This window comes from Podarcis bocagei (assembly GCF_964188305.1).
Source record: "Podarcis bocagei genome assembly, chromosome: 7".
Lineage (NCBI taxonomy): Eukaryota > Metazoa > Chordata > Lepidosauria > Squamata > Lacertidae > Podarcis > Podarcis bocagei.
Window position 1 is genome coordinate 41,731,889 of NC_138132.1, and position 21,529 is coordinate 41,753,417.

The 21,529-nt window shown below is 45.3% G+C and overlaps 1 protein-coding gene across 2 annotated transcripts; it reads right to left on the reverse strand.

Moving 5' to 3' along the window:
• Nucleotides 1-3,078: 3,078 nt before the first annotated feature.
• Nucleotides 3,079-19,857, reverse strand: OSGIN1 (oxidative stress induced growth inhibitor 1). 2 transcript variants are annotated; one of them, XM_081199974.1, is made up of 6 exons: nt 19,636-19,857; nt 11,361-11,472; nt 8,217-8,353; nt 7,145-7,336; nt 6,136-6,227; nt 3,079-4,947 (listed from the first exon to the last, which is right to left on the reverse strand). In XM_081199974.1, the coding sequence occupies exons 1-6, from the start codon at nt 19,840-19,842 to the stop codon at nt 3,975-3,977; spliced, it is 1,713 nt and encodes a 570-aa protein (XP_081056100.1). In that variant the 5' UTR covers nt 19,843-19,857; the 3' UTR covers nt 3,079-3,974. The 2 variants fall into 2 exon arrangements, with proteins under 2 accessions (XP_081056100.1, XP_081056101.1); XM_081199975.1 differs by lacking the exon at nt 19,636-19,857 and adding an exon at nt 17,674-17,816.
• Between the last annotated feature and the right edge of the window lie 1,672 nt (nt 19,858-21,529).

Sequence of the window (21,529 nt, forward strand, 5' to 3'; positions counted from 1 at the left end):
TAACATCTTCTTAGTCCCACTTGCATTTTGCATGAAAATATATTTCTGCATATATTGCACTCTGCAAGAAGGTGAGGAAACACAGCTGTAGCCTCACTGCAACTGCACAGGTCTGCTTCTGCTGATCTGCGGCTGCCCACCTAGCTGCGACTTGATCGCTCAGACTGGAATGTTCTGTATGAAGAGGGGATGACGCTCAGCTTCAAGGGCTTGAATGGCAGAGGGGGAATCAGCAAGTGTCATCTCCATAAATACCCCATATCCCCACCCGACTCATTTAGACACACTGGTTTACAGTCCTTGCTGATGCAGGAATTTGAGAGTTGGCCAAAGCATCTATTTTTAGCAAAAGCCTACAGCCCAGTTATTTATTCTTATTTCTTTTTTAGGTGCAGGCAGCTGGGAAGCCAATGTGGTGCAACGATGGAAATTTACAGTTCATGAACTTCACTGTGGCTCCTGGAATGGAGATAGGCTAGTATAAAGAGAAAAGGTACCGTATTTCTCTAGTTTCAGAACAAATCAGGGGTATGGTTTTGCACTTAGCTTGAGGTCAGGGTGGCCAAGTGTCCTGTTTTACAGAGGATGGCCCTCTGTTTGAAGGAGTTGAATTGGGATTCAATATGATCTTGACGGGTTAGAGAACTGGGCAAAAACGAATGAGTTTCAATAGGGATACATGTAAGATTCTACACTTAGGCAGGAAGAACCAGCTGCACAAATTTAAGATGAGGGACATCTCACTTGCCAATAGTACAAGTGAAAAGGATCTATGGGTCTTAGTAGACCATAAGCTTAGCATGAGTCAACAGTGTGATGCAGCTGCAGCAAAAAAAGCTAATGTTATTCTAGGCTGTGGCAACAGAAATCTAGTATCCCAATCAAGGGAAGTCACAGTCCCACTCTATTCTGCCTTGGTCAGACCCCACCTAGAGTAATGTGTCCCAATAAATAGTTCCATAGTTTTGTGGAATGCCTGACCCTTGCAGGACGCTAAATGTATCAACTTTCACTTTCAGAAATCCTGGAAGTTGGGTGGGGGCCAGGAGACGGTGCTTGGAGCGGATCATGCATAGAGTTGCCCAGGAAAGCAGAGGTCAGCACAAAGCCCCGCAGCAAGAAATTCCACCTACTAGCAACCACCTTGCTTCCCAAGCCTGTGAGTGCAGCTGTGGAGCCATTATACAAGCTGCGCTGTGTGAAGTGGCTTGCTGAGATTAGGGATGGATGAGTCTGCCAATGTCCAGCCAGTCTCATTTTTACATGCTCTGGCCTGGGTCACTGCTTGGAATGAACTAGTTTGGTTTAACCATTTTCACTCAATTGGTTCAGTGATCTCCAAACTGCACCTGAAAGTAGTTCCTGCCCTGGCTCCCTCCTTGGATGAAAGATTATTGCTCTCAGCTTGGGAAATCCCCAAATCCTTTGCAGATAAAATCAACCCATCTTCTCAGCATCAGTTCCAAGTGCAGGGTATGTAGTTCAATGGTTCATAAACTGAGTTCTAGGATACATGGCTAAGGAAATACACTGTCCCAGCACGCCCCTCCCACTCTGCTTTCAAAGAAAAGGGGGACACCAGTTCTCACCTCAAGTGAGAAGACTGCTTGCAAGCAAGTGCTACTTCAGGCAGTGAGGTGATCTGTTCATGCTGGTGACAGGACCTATATCCAACCTTCTGAATCTCCCTCTGACTCCAACCCAGCTGGCTCTGCCAATGCTTTTTTTTTTTTTTTTTTTTTTTGCTATCCTTGGTCTCAGAAGGTGGAGGAGCAGAGTCTGACTTGACCAGCTCCCCCTACCTCCATCCTGGCCAGGTCATCTGGTGAAGACAGGATGGAAGCTTCCTCCTAATTTGATAATTTGGCATGATACAAATACAGTGGTACCTCGGGTTAAGAACTTAATTCGTTCCAGAGGTCCATTCTTAACCTGAAACGGTTCTTAACCCGAGGTGTGCTTTCGCTAATGGGGCCTCCCACTGCCACTGGTGCGCAATTTCCATTCTTATCCTGGGGCCAAGTTCTTAACCTGGAGCAACCACTTCCTGGTTAGCAGAGTTTGTAACCCGAAGCGTCTGTAACCTAAGGTACAACTGTATCTAATTCCTCAAGCGTTTGTAGCTGGGACTGAACTCAGCAAACCAGCACCCTAAAGTGCATGCAAAAAAATACACAAGTTAAAGCATGCACAGTAAGTCAGACAGAAAACACAGCCAAGCCAAATCTCTTTCTTTCTGTGTGTTAAACTTTGGCAACTGAGTCAGAGATCCAACCACCAGGCAGTCCATTTGACCTCTAGCCTGGTGGTCAAATCTGCTCAGATTTTCTGTTTCACTTCCCTCTTCTATATGGCTGAAGGAGATTCATGAGGCCAAGAGCTTGCATGGGTTGGTTGACTTCCAGCTCATTATAGCTTCTCTTCCTCCACTCAAATGTGTAAACTCAGATGTTAACACAAGTTCAGGGGTGTTATTTAAGGATAAACCTGTCCAAGGTTGGCTGTTCTAAAGGAGCAATTCAGGAACTTAGGCACAAATAGTTTGCTCTGCAGATCTTACCTGATAAAAAGAGATGTGAGCCCTAGATACTTATTTAAGCCACCCAAGTGCATCAAAACAGAAATTACAGCTGGCTTTCCCTGGTTGAAAATGTTGCTAACTGGGTACTCTGTGTCCCAGCTAGGCACTGACCTTGGCAATGAATAATCTACATACATCCCCATTAAACAGAACACATTTGGGTCAATAACTTTCTTTAAGGGTGGAGAGACTACACACTTGTAAAACGCCAAAATATTTTTATTTAAAAACAGTATACAAAAAATACTCCACATATATATATATATAAAATCTTTTAAAATCTTTTTGAAAAACCTTTTCCTTATAAACCAGGAAAATTTAAGTTTATAAAATTCAGCATGTAGACCTAAAGTCAACAAGGGGGTGTTGAAGGATTTCCTGAGATTTCAGCTGTTGCATCCACGATTGCTTAGCTAGGCTACTCAAAATCCACACTTCTAAAGGACAGCAGGAGAGCAGTGGGCAGCAGGTACAGAAGCCTTTGCCAACTAGTGGCTGTGCTGCTTTGGCTGATGGGAGTTGCAGTCCAGAACATCTGGAAAGAACCAGGTTGGAGAAGGCTGGGCTACAACACAATATTCAACATCAGGATGCCCTTAGAAAACCCACAAAAGCAGGTTGTGTCCTTAGAGCCTTTAGGAACTTGCCAGTTAGCTGCAGAACCTTCTTACGCTCCTGAAAATGTACTCTAGAGGATCCCCCCCCAAAGTTTGTGGGACTTTGGGGGAATAAGGGGCTACTGCCAAATGGGCCCAAGAAAAACCCACTTGGCACCATTAGTGTATCAAAATAAATAAATAAAGCAGCTAGCTCAGCCCAGTGGTTCCATCAACCAAAGCATTGCTTAGATCCCCTAATCGCTTCCAGCAGTTTGAGACCCGCAGGCGCTGCCTGGCTTTAAAAAAAATAAAAATAAAATTAATTTTACAGCTTTGTGCAACTTTGGATACAAGTCACACACTCTTTTCGAGTGATGCTTTCTATTTCACAGCTGTTCAGAATGGTATTTTTTAATGGGACAGTGAAGATTAGAGAAATCTACATAATAGATGCGAACACTGATCTACATTCGAAGAAGACCCTGTTGCCAATTTCACTCTGAGTATTCAGAAACCAGCAGCTGCTCCAGCACCTTTCCACTTCTTGTGTGCCAAAGCCTGCATAGAGCTGCCTCCCCAACTTGTAAAGCAGGGAGAAAAGGTTGGGCATGTGGCAGCTTGAGAAGCGAACGTCCCGCAAGTACATTGTCTTGAATCTGCGACCTGGCCTTTCAGAGCAGACCTACCGAATGCTACAATAGAGAGACTTCATATCTGGTAGACTTGCATGTGTTCAGTTCCCCTCTTCTCAAAGGCTGACGTGGGTCTTTCTCTAGGAGGAATGTCCACAACTGTTATGGGGGGTTGGGGTTGGCCTTCTTCAGCAGAGAGCTGGCCACCGCCAAAGCACCACCTTGCACAAACCGCACAAAATTGTCCCCAGCTAATGGTCCCATGGCATAGAGTCCCTTCTCATGGACAGACTCATAGGTAAAGGGATCAACATCGATGGGGTTCCTCTTGGAGCTGACCGGCTGCTCACAGTCCACCGCCAAGTCCACACCGTTGTTGGGCAGGTAGGTTAGGTTAGGGTTGGAGCCGATGAGGACAAAAGCCATGGAGATGTTGTGTATTTTCTGGCGGCCGCTCTTATCGCAAAAGATGCATTTCCTGTCCTCTGTGAAGGTGACAATGTGGTGCTCAGGAAGGCTGACATAGCATTCATATGGCCCCGGGTAAGGGATGGCCTGCTCTTTCATCATCTGGTGGACTTTGTGGTACTCGGGATACATTGTCTTAGGGAGCTGGTTGAAGATGAGGGCTGGGTCGTTGACCCTTCTGCGGAAGGCGTGGATCACTGGGATGTTGCAATGGTGAGCAAAGAGGATGGCGTCTGCCGCAGTGAGCCCAGCGCCAACAATCAGGATCGGGTCAGACATCATGCCAATCTCCTTGTTCTTTACAGCTTCTTCAAGGGCGGAGAGCGTGTGGTGGACAAATGGAAGGTGCTCTCCTTTCACCCCTAAGCGGGATGGGCTGTCGTATGTCCCTGTGGCCAAAACCACATTTTCCGCATACACAGAGAAGGGCTGTGTACCACTGACTGTCGTGAGAAACCCATCAACCTGGAAGAGACTCCCACTGTCTACCTGGGGGTTGGTTTGTGGATTTTGACTGTTGTAGCAGGAGTCTACATCCACACTCAGTTTCTTTACAGACGTCACAAGAGTTCCACAGCGAAAGTTTTTCTTTAACCCTTTCTTTGCCACATAGTACTGATAATACTGGACTATGTCTCCTGCAGTCGCCCTGTTATTTCTGAAGCCCCTGTAACAAGAATATGACTATCAGTACAGACAGATGATCAAGGAACACATTTCCTATGGCAACTTATTCAGGCTAATTTCACCACCTTGCATTGCTCACCAAGGTGTCCTTGAGGCAAATTCAAGGTACTGTACACATTTGAACTTTTAAAGCAGCCTACCTTCCACACTGGATCATCAATTATCACTGGACTATAACTCCCATCATCCCTGATCACTGACCATGCTGGCTGGGGGTTATGGGGATTGTAGTCCAACAATGTCTTGAGCCTCAAGGTTGGAGCATGCTGGTCTATGACCCTTAGCCAACAACCAGGGATGATGGGGCAACATTTGGATACCAAGGCTGAGAACACTGGTGTAGGCAGCATTGAACTAGGGGCACCTATGCTCTGACTTGGTATAAGTCAGCTGCCTACGCTTCTGCTTCAAAAGACAGCCAGCTTCAGTGGAGTTCACTGCAAGGTGCCCAATTCATAATAACTACAGCCCACAGAAAAGAACGCCCAGTTATCAAATTCTGTGGATTGCATTCAAGGTTACAGTAGTTCCTTTTGCATCTTTGTTCTACTTATCTTTTGTGTTTGGGCTTGTACACTCAACTGACTGCTTGTTGACTCAGTCCGCACCTGCAGAACTGAGGTGGAACATCCCATTTACAGTTAATCAGTTTTACCCAGAGGGCTTTGGGTGGATTAGAAGCAAAACGCTAGGCAGAGGCAAAGCCACCTTTCCTCCCCATGCCAGCCGAATAGTGCCTCCCGCAAGACATCCCAAATAAGGCATTTGAAAAAATTCCTTCACAGTGACTAGACTGCAACAAGGAGGACTTTTTTACATGCATTTATTTGCTTTTGTGCAGTCAAGAGGTTCTTTGATCATGGATGGTCATAATAGGACAGGTAACACGATGCCTTGGATCTACTGGGCCTACTAAGTACAGAGCCACTGTGAGGCAATGGTTAGAGTGTGGGACTAGCATCTGGGAGATCAGAGTTCGAATCCCCACTCAGCCACGAAGCTCACTAGGTCAGACTGGGGCAGTCTCTCAGCTTAGCCTACCTCAGAGGGCTGTCATAAAATGGGGGAGGGAGAACTATGAGCACCCTTGAGCAAAGGTGAGATATAAATGCAAGAAATAATAAGGAAAGCTTCTCATTTGATTATTTTCATCCAAGAGCAAGCGTACCTTTTCTTCTTACTCAACCAGTCTTTGAACTGCAGGTCAGGAAGCCCCATCCAGTCTCCCTGGCTCAGTGTGAACATGGATCCCTCGATAGACTAAAAAAAGAATGAAGATAGCACATAAATCAAGGAATTATGGCTGGAGGTGGATGAAAACTGCACTGCAGTGTAGCAACTCTCATGGGGTCTCTGGCCACCCCTTTAATTCCTTTGCCTATTCTAAAAATAAATGTGGGTGTTGCAGAGCCACAGAGTAGCCTTCATCAACAGAGTGTCCACCACATGTTTGGACTAAATTGGCTTACATCTAGCAAATCCAGCACATGCTTTCTACCATTATTTCTTCCTGCTGGAGTTCACTGATAGAGCAGGAATACATATAAACAGCTCAGAACTTGCTCAGATAAATTGCAGTTCAAGCACATCCCATAACTCCATAGTTAGTTGACATATTTCAACCTTGAACTGGAAAAGTCTAGCCATCTTGCAGATTGCAATGGGCCAGGGGTGGTGAACCTCAAACTCAGGGGCCAAATACACCCCCTCAGGCTCTTGGGATTCTTCCCAAGCCAGCCCTTCTCACCAAGCCTACTTCACACACACACACACACACACACACACACACACACACACCGAAAGCTTTTGCCTGGGTGGAACAGGTCCTGAAAGTGTGGTAATGTCACTTGCTTGCTGGGGATAGAGAGCTGTGGGTATAGCTCTCTGACTTTGTGTGGCTGAAAATTACCCTATCATTCAAAGGTAAGACCCATGCCCACTGCCCTGCCCACTTTTGCCTGTGGTCCCACACTCTACAGACATGTGGTCCCTGGAAGGTTCTCTACAAGGTAATGTGGCCCTTGGGTTGTAAAAGCTTCTTGACTCCTGTGATGGGTCATCCCTCATGGATGAAAAGATCAGCTTGGGTTGAGCCTTAAGGGACCAACCACTTTTAAGATGGGTCAACAAACTGTTGCCAGTTTTTTAAAGGATCCAATATACAGAATTGCACTTACATGCCAGGCTCCTCCAGGAAGGTTTTTGCCAAGAACCAGATGAGGAATGGCTCTGTCAGGTTGATGTGCCCAAGCAAGGACTGAATCTGCAGTCCCACCGAAATCAGTATCTGGACGCATCAGGGCATCAAAAAGGAGAGCAACTGGGCTGGAGGATCGCCCTTCCAGACCTTCAGATAGGTACTCAATATCCTGGAGGGAAAGAGAGAACTCTTGATGAACACAATCTTTTAATCATCACAAATTCTGGATTCAGAAGGCCTAGTTGTGGGCAGTCTTCTCGAGATCCAGTGTGGCATAGTGGTTAGAGTATCAGACTAGGACCTGGGAGACCAGGGTTCAAATCCCCACTTAGCATGAAGCTCACTCAGTGACCTTGGGCCAGTCATTGCCTTTCAGCCTGAGTACCTCACAGGGTTGTTGCAGGGGTTAAATGATGAGGGGGAGAACCATGTGTACTACCTGGAGCACCTTGGAGAAAAAAGTGGGCCATGAATGAATGAATGCTAGATGAATATACAATCCCTTTCCTGTTTATTCTAAGTGGCATTCCTAATACCCTAGACACACTATTTAATGCATGGATAAGGAACGGAGGTCCTTATCTCCTTCACACATAAACACCTCATAGGCCACGTTTGACAGGTGGGTCACCCCATCCACCTTTCCATCACTTGACAGCACAGTGGCATGAGACAAGCCATTTTTGCCATGTGGGTGATCAGACAATTGCCAGGACTTGCATAAGCACCATGCACCTCAGCAAGCCCCGGCAATTAGCCAATAGCTGCTTCTTGCAGAGGACTATCTCACAAAGTACTGGTGCTACCAATAAGCTGATTGATGGTGCCTACAACCCTTGCTTTGGCCCAGCTGTGTCTCTAGTCATCTCACACCTGACATAGGGGAGGTGGGTGCCTCATTGGTGCCTACCAGGCAATTGATTTAATATACAAGGCTGCCCCTAACAGGGCCAAGATCATGCTTCACTTGCTCTAAAGTAGAGAATAATTTTAGAGCCTAAATTCCCTCTGTTGAAGGATGAACCAAGGGTGCTGGGAGCTGTACCAACCTGGTCTAAGATGGAAACCTCAGGTGTCTCTTCCAGTTTCCTTTGCAGAATGGGATTCGGATGAACAGGGTTCCTTCGGACATAGGGAATGTTACCAGACAGTAGGTAGGATAAGCAGATCCCCGAAGGGCCATTTCCTGAAAGAGAAATTAGATGGCTCCATAAGACACAGTGTTATTCAGAGATGGAGGGAAAAGTTCTTCTGCTCATCAAACAGGCCCAAGACATTATGCTGCTGGAGGCAAAGCATCAAATGTTCTTCCTCTAAGTCACAGGGTTCCAGAAATTGATCACACATAGTATGCCACCTGCCAGCCCCTGTTATCCAATGTGGTATGGCAGGTGGTATAGTGCCGCAACACCAGCTTTCCTGCAGAAGGGTTGCTGTTTCTTCCCGGAAGAGGAAGGGGTGAGACGACATGGAGGTGCAAGAAACAGTCCACCTGATGGGAAATTGTGATGGCAGCTCCACCCCACCCAGCAAGCACTCCTGCTTGCTGGTTATCTACTGTTTGACAACTGTGCTTTTTGTCCAACAGATTAAGTCTCATATGTTCCTAAGATAGCCACTTTCATAAATCTACGTAAGTCATGAAGTACACTCCAATTAATTCCCAACAATTATCACACTCTGGATTCTGCTGTCAAATGTTTGCTACTGCAAAATCTTTGAAAGGGTAAGGCTGGTGCTGAAAACCAAATATAATTTATGCTGTGTTTTTTTAAAAAATGTGTTTTTAGTCGCCAGCATTTTAAAATTGGTTTTGCTGCTTGTGATGTTTTCAAGCTTCATTTTTGCAATCATTCAACGCTGCCTTCATGCTGCACATTGTCAGGTTTTGCCATTTTTATCCTGCTTTTAATTTTTTCCTCCACGGCGCCTAAGGAGCAACAGCTGTTGGGCACTTAATGAATCTAGAACAAAAGTAACAACATCTTCAGCCAGCCTTGGAAACCAATAACTATTTCAGGCAGAGTTTCCACAGGGTTCAGTCTCCCAGCCTCCTTCTGAGCTGGATTAATATTTTACAGGGCCTTTGTCTAACCATCTGCCACTTTTTGAAGCTCAGTTCCTCACTAGAATGTGTCCAAACCAACAGCTGCATAATGCAAGAAAGCTGGTTAGGGTGACACAGCAACCTATCAGAGCATTAGAATCCCTATGCCATTTGGCACAGTCACCACATTGTAAAAGCCAGCTGGGAGGAGAGATTTCTCAAGGAGCTATATTTAAAGTGCTCCCTCTCCCCTCCCTGCTTAGCATCAACCAAAGAAGGTCTCAGGCACGGACACTTAATATTCGCAGGGACACCATCCACCCCCATGCTATCCAAAGCCTGTGGGGTGCTCAGGTGACTAGCTGAAACTTCTGAGCCCACACTGGTACTTATTTGGCTGCAATGAACATTTATGGCCAATTTGGTCCAGTAAAGTTGATGGCCAAAACCCACTGCATTTACTGTAAATGCCTGCTTCTCATCTGAAGTTGAGCCTGCATAGTACAGGTTATGTAAGGCTCCTCTTTGCAAAACAAAAACAAACAAACCTCTGAACAGCCAGCAGCTAGATGCTCACAGATAAGGGCTGGCAAGCTTTTTAAACTGCTGAAAGGGGAGAGGGAGAAAAGGAAAGGGGGGGAGGTAAGCAGGCAATTAGGCTGCAGTCAAGAACCAGTGGGCAGAAATACTCAAATTAAAGTTCCCTCTCTGCCTTCTGTGCAGGGGAAAGAATATTTACAACCTGGCTCAGGGCAGCAGTGTGGTGTCCTTCATATGTAGGGACTACAACTCCCATAATCCATGGCTATTGGCCATTTTGACTGAGGATGGTGGCAGCTGTGGCCCAAAACATCTGGAAGACACCACCTTGGCTACTCCTGGGGTTGCTCATACAATTAAGATGAGAAGGGTGGTGAGGTTTTTGAGCAACAGAGGTGGAATAAGGGAAGCTTAGACCAAGTCAGACCACCCACCCCTGTCTTAGTAACTGTAGCACTAATGAGCAGCAAACAGTTTTCCTACATAATGCTTCCTTAATATAAAATCCACCTAATTTCTCTGTCGCTACCAAGGAACCTTTGTCTTTCATAGGGATGGACAAAACTGTCAATTTCTGTTTCTCTCAGTTGCTGTTTTCCAATCTTAAATTCCGTTGTCACATTTCCACACCAGCATATATATTTTTTAGGTCCTCACAAAATACGTGGCAGCATTTTAGTGTGCATTTCTCCTAATATGCATACTTTTGCACATAATTTTCCTCTTTATTGCAATCAGTTTCACCAATTATAATACAATTTTCATGCCATCTTCAGAAATATATGCATTTTTGTCAGACTTCCTCTTCATATACACATTTTTGTGCATAAAATGTTTGTAAATTGGGGAGCTGTATTGCAAAATTTGGAGAAGTGTGAATTTCAAAGGACAGCTGTGTTTTGCTTCACATATAGTTTTGGGAAGTGAAAATTAGGTGGGCTCACATTAAAATGGAACCGACCCAAATTCCCCCCCCCCACTCCTGTGACTAACAATAGAGACATCTGGATTTTATTTTTCCAAAAATATGGAGGTTCAACTATTATTTGCCTCTCCTTGTCAGCAGTCCCTCATGAGACCTCAAAGCACTCAGCAAAGCCTCATCTGAATGCCTCCACTCTCTCCTCTAACATTCAGTCTTAAAGCTGTTGCCTAAATGCAGATCCCCCCTGTGGCTCCAGTATCAGCCAATTCCCATCCCCTTATTGTGATCAAGGGATCTGGAGATCTCAAAACTCTGCATGCGCTTTCATAACATTTTGGTTTGCTTAATAAAAGTATTGTCCTAATCTGGATGTTGTTGACATTTCTCTTTGGGGGTAAAACCTTTGCATTTTTATATAACTCTTCTGTTTCCCACAATCTGTGTCCCTGTAGGGGGGAAAAAGTGTCCCGGCAAATTCCCGTTGCATGCAAAGAACTGCAACCCCATTTGTTTCCAGTAAGCAAGCTTGTGTTGGCAGCAAAAAGGGAGGGGGGATACCAGGACACTTCTTGCTTTAATTATAGTTCTTGGAACTGCAGCTTGAGGCTGCTGAGCACATGGTGGCCTGGCGAGATAATGAGCCCTGGTCAATGTAGATTACTCCCCAGAGTGTATATTTACCTATGATCACTACAGGAAGAGGCTTGGCACTGCTCTGCTCCAGATGTGCATGCAACATGGTTGGGCGCTTGCTCAATCTCCACCAGCAAAGTTTGAGGTCCTCCAAGTCAGTCTGCAACAATAAAGCCAAGCAAATATTTGTTATCACCAGAACATTGTCCTCTCCCACCACCCTGATAATGGTGGGAAACTACTTATGTGCATGTAAGAGCAGAAAGAAGTACCACCAGCAACCAAGTTTTTAAAATGGAAGAATTCTGCATGCTATGTCCACTCCAGTTTTTGAATTTGCATCTTGGGTCTTTCTCCCCACTCCAAAAGGTGAGACTCAAGTGCTCTTTAGGAGGCCTGTGACACCCCAGCTTTCCGCAACCTGCAGTTCCTCATTGTCAGAGGAAGAACTTCTGAAGAACCGCTGAGAATCCTGAGCAATTTAGAATCCTCATCTACACATTGACATGAGTAGAGTAGGGTCTACAGTGCAGACCCTGTACCACAAGGACAGTAACACTGGGGGGGGGGGAGCTAGGAAGGTCTCAACCCCAAACTCCCTCATGCAATTCTACAGTGGTACCTCAGGTTACATACGCTTCAGGTTACATAGGCTTCAGGTTACAGACTCCGCTAACCCAGAAATAGTGCTTCAGGTTAAAAACTGAAATTCAGGATGAGAACAGAAATTGTGCTCCGGCGGCACGGCAGCAGCAGGAGGCCCCATTAGCTAAAGTGGTGCTTCAGGTTTAGAACAGTTTCAGGTTAAGTACGGACCTCTGGAACGAATTAAGTACTTAACCCGAGGTACCACTGTATTTTGCATGGGATATTAGAGCTTATATGATGCCCAATATCACTTCTATGCGGAACTACCACCATCAGCACCAGCCAAGAAGCAGGTCATTCTTCCAACTACAAGCAATGTTTAAGTCAACCCAAAGGTAGTAATGCAACCAAATTCAAGCTATAGGTTCTCCTGGTTTTCTTCTCTTTGCTTTTCCAGAGTTGTTGAAAACAAAGAATCTTCAAAGCTTCAAGAATGGAGAAGGGAGTGGGTGAGCTGGGGGAGAAATTCTTGAAATAACTCTTCTTTTTGGAGGTGCCTAGTCACCAGAGCACATCTCATTGAATCAGGCACTTCTGCTATGCTCATCGAGTGGAGAAAGAACTTTGACAACTTTCCAGTAACATTTCCCCATAAGTTTGGCAAGTAGCCCTGGGCTTGGCATGTGGCTTCCTCAAAGTCATTGCATTACTGTAACCTGGAGGCAGAATGTGGTGTCCTTCAGGGCTACCAGGCTGAAAAATACAGCCACTGCTTTAAAATTGTATGAAGCCAAGTTCTAAACTAGGTGTGTGACACAAGCCCTGTTGAGGCACTATGCCCTTCACAAGATGAGGGGAAGTTTGGAGATGAGCTACTGGACGTCTGCAGATGAAAGCATGCCATACTCAAGGAGGCTTTCCACACTCACAAACTAGAACCCTGATTAACCAGCTTCTAGATCACACTGGAATACCAGTTGCTGGAAACAACAGGAGTAGACAGTGCTCTTGTGTTGGAGTCCACAGGCATCTGTTTGGCCACTGTGAGAACAGGATGCTGAACTAGATGGGACATTGGCCGGATCCAGCAGGCTCTTCTTATGAAGCATACATTTTTTTCTTTATTTTTCCTTAACAAGATGTATAGATTGCTTAATTGAAAAAAAGCCCTCCAAGTAAAATGCTCTGTATTATTTTATAAACTAATTAAAAAATATTCATAAGAGAATGCAGATAAAATCAAGCAACATTAAAAACAGGTAGACATAACAGAAAGATTTCCGAATGTAGATAAAATCGGCAGTCATGAATACATAATTTCAAAATCATGTCTGGATAGACTTGCCTAGACAAGTTTTTAGTGGGCGATGAAAGCGACTGTCTGGCATCACTAGGCAGCTCATGCCAGAGCATAGATACTGTCATGTTAAAAATTCATTGCGAGGGCAGAATGCGCATTAAGACACATTTGGAGTGTAATTTTGTATTTGTGTTTCTTTGTGTGTTTTTTTGTTGTTGTATAAATAAAGGTGTTTTTTTTAAAAAAGACACATTTGGAGAAGTAGGAGTACTGCAGACCGAAGCAGTCAAGTGGGCACATATGGAAATCCCCACGGGACCTCTTGGGGACCTCTTGGTAGTTCCACCTTCCTCAGAAGTTCAGGGTGGGTTTGGAGGCCTGGAGAGGGCTTTCTCTGTGGAAATCCCTCCCCACAGATGAGCTGGGCACCTTCACTATACAGTCTCCATCATATGATGAAGACCCACCTCTTTACACTGGCCTTTGGCCCCTGAGAAATTATATTTTTAGGACCTGCCCTATTCTTGTGACTGTAACTCATTTTAAACTGTTTTTAATGGCGGGTTTCAAATTGTTACAACTTGCCCTGGCACCTCAGGCAGAAGGGCGGGGAATAAATCAAAACCATCACCATCATTCTTCAAGTAAAATGGTCCCAAGGTCTTAAAAGTTTTAAACACTAGCAAAAGCAGAGGAGGCTCCTAATCGCATGCTTCAGCCCCCAACGAGGTGGATTCTGGGGATGGGCAACAAGGAAGTGACAGGAGAAATGGGGCCAGCACCACGCAGTTCTGTGAGTGTGTGCATGTGAATGGCTGAATAGGCCTACAGGAGATCTTCAATTAGGACCTTTCGCATTGGTTCCCTATAGCTTCTTTGAAGACTGGGGAAGTAGTGCTGGGAAAGGAGGTTCAGCCCTTTCCTTCACGGCCCTTTCCCCAATCTTAGCCATTCCTTGCCCACCTGCCCCATCCTGAGAGCTAACAGCTAATTTGGAGGAGGAGAAGGTGATTTCGATAAGGGCAAGGGAAGCCACTTACCCAGTCTTTAAAACAGCCACAAGGGGGTTTCCTTTTCTCTACTCTCTCTCTCTAAGAAAAACCCAAACAAACCACAAGAGATCTTAATCACTGGTCACATCCAATTTAGCCTTAGGAGTCTGGGGTAAGGAAAATATCCCAAGGCTTCTCAGTTTGTTGTGCTCAAATCCATATATTTCATTACATATAAAGATTAGTTCCTTTTCCTCAATCTGTGTAAGAGATGAAGAACAAATAACTTCGAGTGGTATGAACTGTGACTGAGCATACACAGAAGGCATATTGTAGCTATGATTCACTTTCTATGTTCTCCTTGGGGTGCTTTCCTTGTCTGACTCATCTTCATAAAAGGGACAGGTGAAATATATTAATCCATTATATTAGAATGATTATTGTTAGTCACATGTAACTTAATTGGCAGATTCAGTCACAGACCTAAGGCTTTCTGCCAGAACCCTCCAACTGAAAGTTTACACACACACACAATAGCAGAGATCAATGAAACCCATTGAGTGAACTGAGTTTGGGGAAGACAAACTCCCCACAGAAGTGTGCTTTCCCCACAGAATGCCTAATTCACTAGTGGAACTTACTGCCACAAGATGCAAAGGCCACTGGCTAGGATGACTTAAAAGAAAGAAACTAAACAAATGCATGGAGGTGGTACTGATCAGTGGCTGTCAACCACAATAGATTTGCCATATTCAGAAGATGGCGTTCTCTGCATTTCAGATTCCAGAAGTTGGAGGCAAGCACGGCTCTGTTGCCTTCATACCGAGGGTGTCAACTTTCCAGGGACCTCTGGCTAACTGCTTTTGGAAGCCAAGCTGGACTATTGGTCCACCAAGCTCAATATTGTCCACAACAAGGCTAGGAAGGCTGTTCCTCTCCAGATGTTGGGACTCCTATCATCCCTGACCATTGGGGCTTCTGGGAGTTGGAGTCCAATAACATCTGGAGGTCCACGGGTTCCTCATCCATGGCAATAGCTCTCAGGCAGCGGTCTTCGCCAGCCCTACTGGGAGGTGCCAAAAATTGAACCTGAGCCCTTAGCATGCAAGCACATGTTCTACCACTAAGTTACAGTCCTTCCCCAATTTATGCCTGATTCAGCAAGGTTCATCTTAGATCAAGGACAAGGAATGTGTCTCAGCAGGTGCTGTTGGACCTCAACTCGCATCAGCCTGGCCAACATAGCCAATGGTCAAGGGTTAGGGGTGTTGTAGTCCACAGCAACATCTAGAGGGCCACCAGTTCCCCACCCATGCGTCAGGTTGTTAATCAGCTACATGCATCCCACAAGGACAGCTGCCTATGTAAGATTATGCTACAATACAGGGTCGCAGCAATCTTCCATGTTGCCCCATCACTCTTATCTCTATGGCTTAGCTTCTAACTGCTTGTCACCTTGTAATCAGAAGCAAACACTAACAAATTTGACAATTCAATCCTGTGTCAACAGCAGTTGCTCTGGGAGGAGGACTGTATATCACTTCTAGAAGGGTCTCTTATCTAGGCCAACCTTAACCTCAAACAGCCTTATCCCTCCTGGCCCTTTAGCTCCTGAATATTCATTTCTCATCACTGGAGGCATGCAGGTTCCCAAGCAGACAATGTAGTGCCTTATTGCCACTTTGCAAGGTCACATACCAGGTTCCCACGAGTCAATTGCCATGATGGTTTCAAGGTAAAAGAGGTTAAGTAAGGGGATTAGAGGGGAGCATTGAGGAGCATTTGGAACAGCAGAGTTCCCCGTGAAGGACTGCACTCATAGCTCAGTGGTACAGCAGCAGCTTTTGCCATCAAAAGGTCCCAGGTTCCATCCCTGGTATCTCTTGGTAGGGCTAGGACAAAACCCTGCCTGAAACTCGAGAGCCACTACAGATCATTGGTCTGACTCAATATAAGGCAGCTGCCTATGTTCCTTATACAGTGAGCAAGATAACAAGGGGTGGACATCTACAATCCCCACTGGGTATTCTGGTGAAGGACAGTGGGCTCAAGCTAGAGATGGAGTCAAGGTCTGCAGTGCCTGAGCTCAGCCCTGGGGAAGGACCATAGCTCAGTGACAGAACATTTGTTTTGGATGCAGACGGTCCCATGCTCAAAGTCTGGCATCTTGAGGTAGGGCTGGGAATGTCCCCAGTCTGAAACTCCACCAATCAGTACAGGCAATGCGGAACTAAATGGGTCCTGTTTTCTGGGTCCTTGTGGCTTTACCTAGCTGCACTGGCAGAGCTCAAGACAGCACTGGGCAACTGGGTTTAGACACCCTTTTAATTTCCTACAGTGACCCTAGAGAGACACTAGATTGAGTGCATTGTGAGAAATGAAGAACGGCCATATTCAGCCATCTAACTTCAAGAAATTTGTTTCCTGAGGCATCAGGTCTTAACGGAAGAAAGATAAGCTTAGCAAGAGGTGAGCTGCTTAAGAAAAGAGATCAGATTATTTGAAAGGTAACAAAATACAGCCTTGAACAGAACAAAGAATTCTATCTTTTGTTCAGCTGTAGCATATAGCACTCCGCAAACATCTTAAGAGGGCCAAGTCTTGCCGAACATTAAGAACACGGTCTGAATGCAAAATGCATGTGAAATATTGCCCTTTCTGTCCTCATTTTATGGCACACCATAGTTGCCAGCAGAGAAAAAGTGTGCTAAATACATAAACCTGAGTTTATTATTCAGGATGACTTCAGAGTTGTGAAATTGGCCTTTGATCCCTTGAAATTGCTCTCTGGTATCTTTCCACTCCTTTGTAACTGATCTGCAGATTCCACATTCCCGCTGCCAGCACCAATATCCCGCTGTGGTGATAACATTACATAACCGTACTCAGCAGAGAGACCTCTCTCTGGCCAAACCACGCCAGGCTCACCCACGTTTGGCCACTGGAGTCAGGGAGATGCTTCCAAGTTGAAGAAACTGTATCTTAGAAATCCTACAGCAAAGGTAAGCGATAGCATTTCTGCTACCAGTGATTTCATTAGGACCCAAATAGCCTTTTACAAAAGCATTTTTCCACCTGCACACAGCTATTTTGAAGCAAGAGGGTTAAAACGTTCTGCCAGCCATACCAGTCGGACAGGTGTGTCCCAAGAATGCAAAGTCACATGCCGCCAGACACTCCTTTGATTCCGGTCACTTCAGTTTTGAATATACAGTGGAGAGACTGTCCCCTGGGCATTTTCCCACAGTTCCACACCACCTTCTGCTTTCTAAAAGGCAGAAACTTCTCTGCTCCCATTTGTCAAGAGGAGTGCTTCCCTTCTGCTCGGCTGATTCATACCCCCAAAAAATTCCCCTAGCATGAACGAGGGCAAATTCTTGGTTATCTGGTGCCTTTCTCTTTTTAAATCACTTATTTCTTACAATGCGGACTGGCAGTCAACTTAGCAAACCTTTTTGGCATCCTTCCAGTGTCATCTTACCTTGGAAAAAGTCTGCTGGATCTCAAGGAAGGCCTGTCAGTCACAGGTGTCCCTCTAGCCAAAAGAGAATGAACCAGCCGGCTGTTTCGAGAAACTGCTTCTCTCCCGCCCGCCCTTCTCCAGCTGCAGTTTAAATATATTACAGGCAAGTCTCCCATTCCAGAGGAGGCGGGGCTCAGGGCCTTGTGGGCAGGGCTAGGAAACTCTCTCATAAGCATGAGTCAGCAGCAGCAGCCGAGTCATTTACGCACTTTTATGAATGGAGCTACACAGTAAATGTTGCTGGGGGACACAGCCTAGAATGAAAAAGAACTGGATAAAAAGTAGCCTTGACACTCCCCTGGTGCCAAAGGCATAGAAGACCATTTTGTAGATTTTGTTATCTAGAGCCAAAGGGGCAGTAACAGTGCAGTGCTGGGATTACTGAACACAACTGATCTGAGAGCAAGTCCCACTGAACTCACTGGAATTTATTTAAATCACTTGAAAACAAATGACAGTCAAGAGGTTAGAGTGGATTCTTTCTTTTTCTTTTCTTTTTTTAAAAAGAAAGTTGCTCCAGAAGTAGAAATACTGTAAAACTGCAGTTTCTTTTCTTTTTTACTGGTCTTTAAAAGCCTGGGCAAATAAAAGCCCTAGCCTGATACCTAACACTTAACAAACTGCACACCAGCATCCATTCATTGGAGTCAGGGCAGCACCACAGGAGAGGCTGTTTTCCTAGTTGAAACCCATCTAGCATCTGGAGGGTGGGGCACAGAGGGCACTCCAGAAACCATGATCATAACAATACACGTAATATTCTTAACATGTTTATTTCAGATGCACCAATTGTCTATAGGTGCCAGGTGGCATGCACCAGTGATGGGGGATGTTTTTCAGCCCAAAGGCCACGCTCCCTCATGAGCAACCTTCCAGGGCAGGATTTATGTGCCAGTGGGGGGCAGAGCCAGAGGAAAAATGTAGGCGGAGCAAAATATGTGACTCCTCGTTTTGTATCATCAGCTACATTTCAGCCACACAAGTGTTAGAGGTTTTTTTACACATACAAACACCTCTCCCTCCATACAAGTTCTTTATGGCAACATATAATTTAGCCCTGTATCTGTTATGCCCAGTACCTTTTTTAAAAAAATGTTACTACTGTGACCCACTTGCCCATTTCCTCTCCAATGCTTTTGTAGGGACTCAGCATTGCCACTAATTTTATAATCTCTAATTGCTCCCATATTTTCCTAATTAGTTCAGCTTATCTTTTTCATTCTGTTTTTATCCCAAGTTTTAGCATATCACACCCTTGCAATGGTTCCTATACTGCAAAGTTTGTATATGAGATCATCTAACAATCTCTTGTCAGTGCACATAGTTCAGTAAGCATAACCGTTGGGCTACTTCTACATGTCTCTGAAAGTTGGCTGGATTTTGGTTCACATCTTGTTTTCGAAAGTGCAAGTCTGTAGGTTTGTCCTTTCACCCCCTCTGTACTAAATCTTCCCTTCTCTAGGCTAAACTTACTCAGCTAAACTTACTCCATAGGACTTGTAAATTCCTGTTCTCAACTGTTCTCCATAGGACTTGTAAATTACAAGGCAGATAAAATTCTGGGCTATGACCTGGGAGACCAGGGTTCAAATCCCCACTCAGCCATGAAGCCCACTAGGTGACCTTGGGTCAGCTGCTATAGCTCAGCTTCACCTACCCCATAAACTGGAGAGGGGGAGAAGGTGAGAAAAGGTGAGATATAAATGTCACCACCATCATATTATTTTCTTTTAATATGGTGTGTATTTTTGTGGTTTTTTATTGTAAATCACTGTGTGATCTTTGGATGAAGGGCAGTATTAAAAATGAATGAATAATAAGAACATTCTATGCATCACAAAAACTTAGCCTCCATTCCCCTCTCACTTTCAAAAATTGCAAAATAGAGGCAATCAGCTGACTTGCTGAAATCTCAAATACCTTTATGCCTAGGCAACGGCTTGTTCGGAGAACTTCCCTCCATTGTGAACACTGCCCACACTCTTCCTGTTGCACTGTGGAGCTGCAGTGAACGGGTGAGATCAGCGACAAGAATTTCATCACATCATGGCCAAGAACTTTCACCTGGTCCCATGCTGTTTGCACAGTGGAGGAAATTCCATTTATGCTATGAGGTAGTTGCAGCATACCTAGAGAAGAGGATGTTGGGCTGCTTCCCCATGCCCAGCCCCACATGCTTCTAAGAATCAGCTGCCTGTAATGCTGGTAGGTTATGCACTCATTACAAAATACAGAGCGAGGGTGCTGGTTGATGCTTGCCACAGTGTACATTCCATAGCACACCCTGCCTTGGCCCGTTCAGTCCTGCTAATGAGAAGTTTGCTAAATAGTTGCACTAAGAATACGTGGAGTGCCACCTGCAGTTATTGCTTCTTTCACTGGCTGGGCTGGGCCCCTCCACCCCACCCTGTGAGGAAAAGCAGCAGGATCACCTTCCCTAGGGGCAGTGAGATCAACTGGGCCACACACACAGACACCAGGGTCAGCACCAGACTTGGGCAGGTCTAGGCATGGCACTGCTTGCAGCCTCTCACTAGCACCACCCAACCTGCACAAGGTTCGCTCTACATGCCTACTCTGTCACTTCTGCTTTGGCAGCAGTACCACTCCCCACTGCCCCCCGCCCTGTACTCCCACAATGGACATGGGGTGGCATTTTTGAATGGGAACTAAGTTTGGCTCCCATTCATGGTACCATCTTAAGATATCCCAGCCCTTTGATCTATGGAATCCCATCCAGACTTTAGATCTATGAACTCAGTAAATTTGTAAGTCAGTGCAGTGTAGTGGTTAGAGTGCTGGATTAGAACCTGGGAGAGCAGGGTTCAAATTCCCACTCTGCCATGAAGCTCACAGGAGGACCTTGGGCCAGTCACAGTGTCTCAACCTAGCCTACCTCACAGAGTTGTTGTGAGGATAAAAATGGGGAGAAGAACAATTTTTGCCATGCTCAACTCCTTGTAGGAAAGTTAGGTTAAATATCTGATAGATGATAGATAGATAGATAGATAGATAGATAGATAGATAGATAGATAGATGATAGATATATTTACTGGAAAACATCCAGGGGCTCAGTTTGGAGGATGGGAGATGATGGTATGACAGGATCAGGCCAGAGAGGTGCCCTGAGACCCTTAGCCAGTGCATGACTTGGCCAGCTGCTGGTGCAAGACCTGCTCCCACACCTGCAAAACAGATGGGGAAAGGAGAAGACAGGCTTTCAGAAGGGTGCAGATTAACTAGGACAGTGGGTATTAAAGATGACTTTTTTAAAATCACAAAGCTATTTAAGCCCTAGAGCTGACAGAGACGGAGGGGTGGAACTTATGATGAAACTGATTGTCCTTTGGAAATCCTCATCTCAAAACTTACTTTCTAGAACAGTATATGAAGCGAAAAGCAGCCATCTTTTGAAATTTGCACTTTTATAATGCAGTTCTCCAGCCACGTAATGGGTACAAAAATGTATAAACTGGGGTGGTGTCTGCATTTTAAAAATGCATATATGCCACCATAAAGCAAAGCACCATGGGATCAGCTGTTCTAACTCCTCAGTCAGCCAATCCTTGAAGGCTGTTTGCAAGCCCCTGGCTCCTTACAAAGAACCCTGCTCAGTGCTCTGAAGCGCCAATGATCAGCTGATTGGCAGCCATGGGCATAGCCAAGGGAGCGGGGGGAGGGGAGGGGCAGCTGCCCCCCTAGATCAAGTAAAACAATAGGAAAACTTAACTATTGCCCCCCCCAAAAAAAAATCCTGGCTAAGGCCATGCCAATGGCAGCAGCACAGGATTCTTGACAACCAGAGGGACCTCAC

Bases quoted from the DNA above. Each gene is read 5' to 3' on its own strand.
- OSGIN1 (XM_081199974.1), bottom strand. From the start codon at position 19,842: ATGCTGCAACTACCTCATAGCATAAATGGAATTTCCTCCACTGTGCAA. The intron at 8,354-11,360 runs GTAAATATACAC...TTTCTCTTTCAG, and splicing joins TCTTCCTGTAGTGATCATAG to GAAATGGCCCTTCGGGGATC. The intron at 4,948-6,135 runs GTACGCTTGCTC...TTCTTGTTACAG, and splicing joins TGGTTGAGTAAGAAGAAAAG to GGGCTTCAGAAATAACAGGG.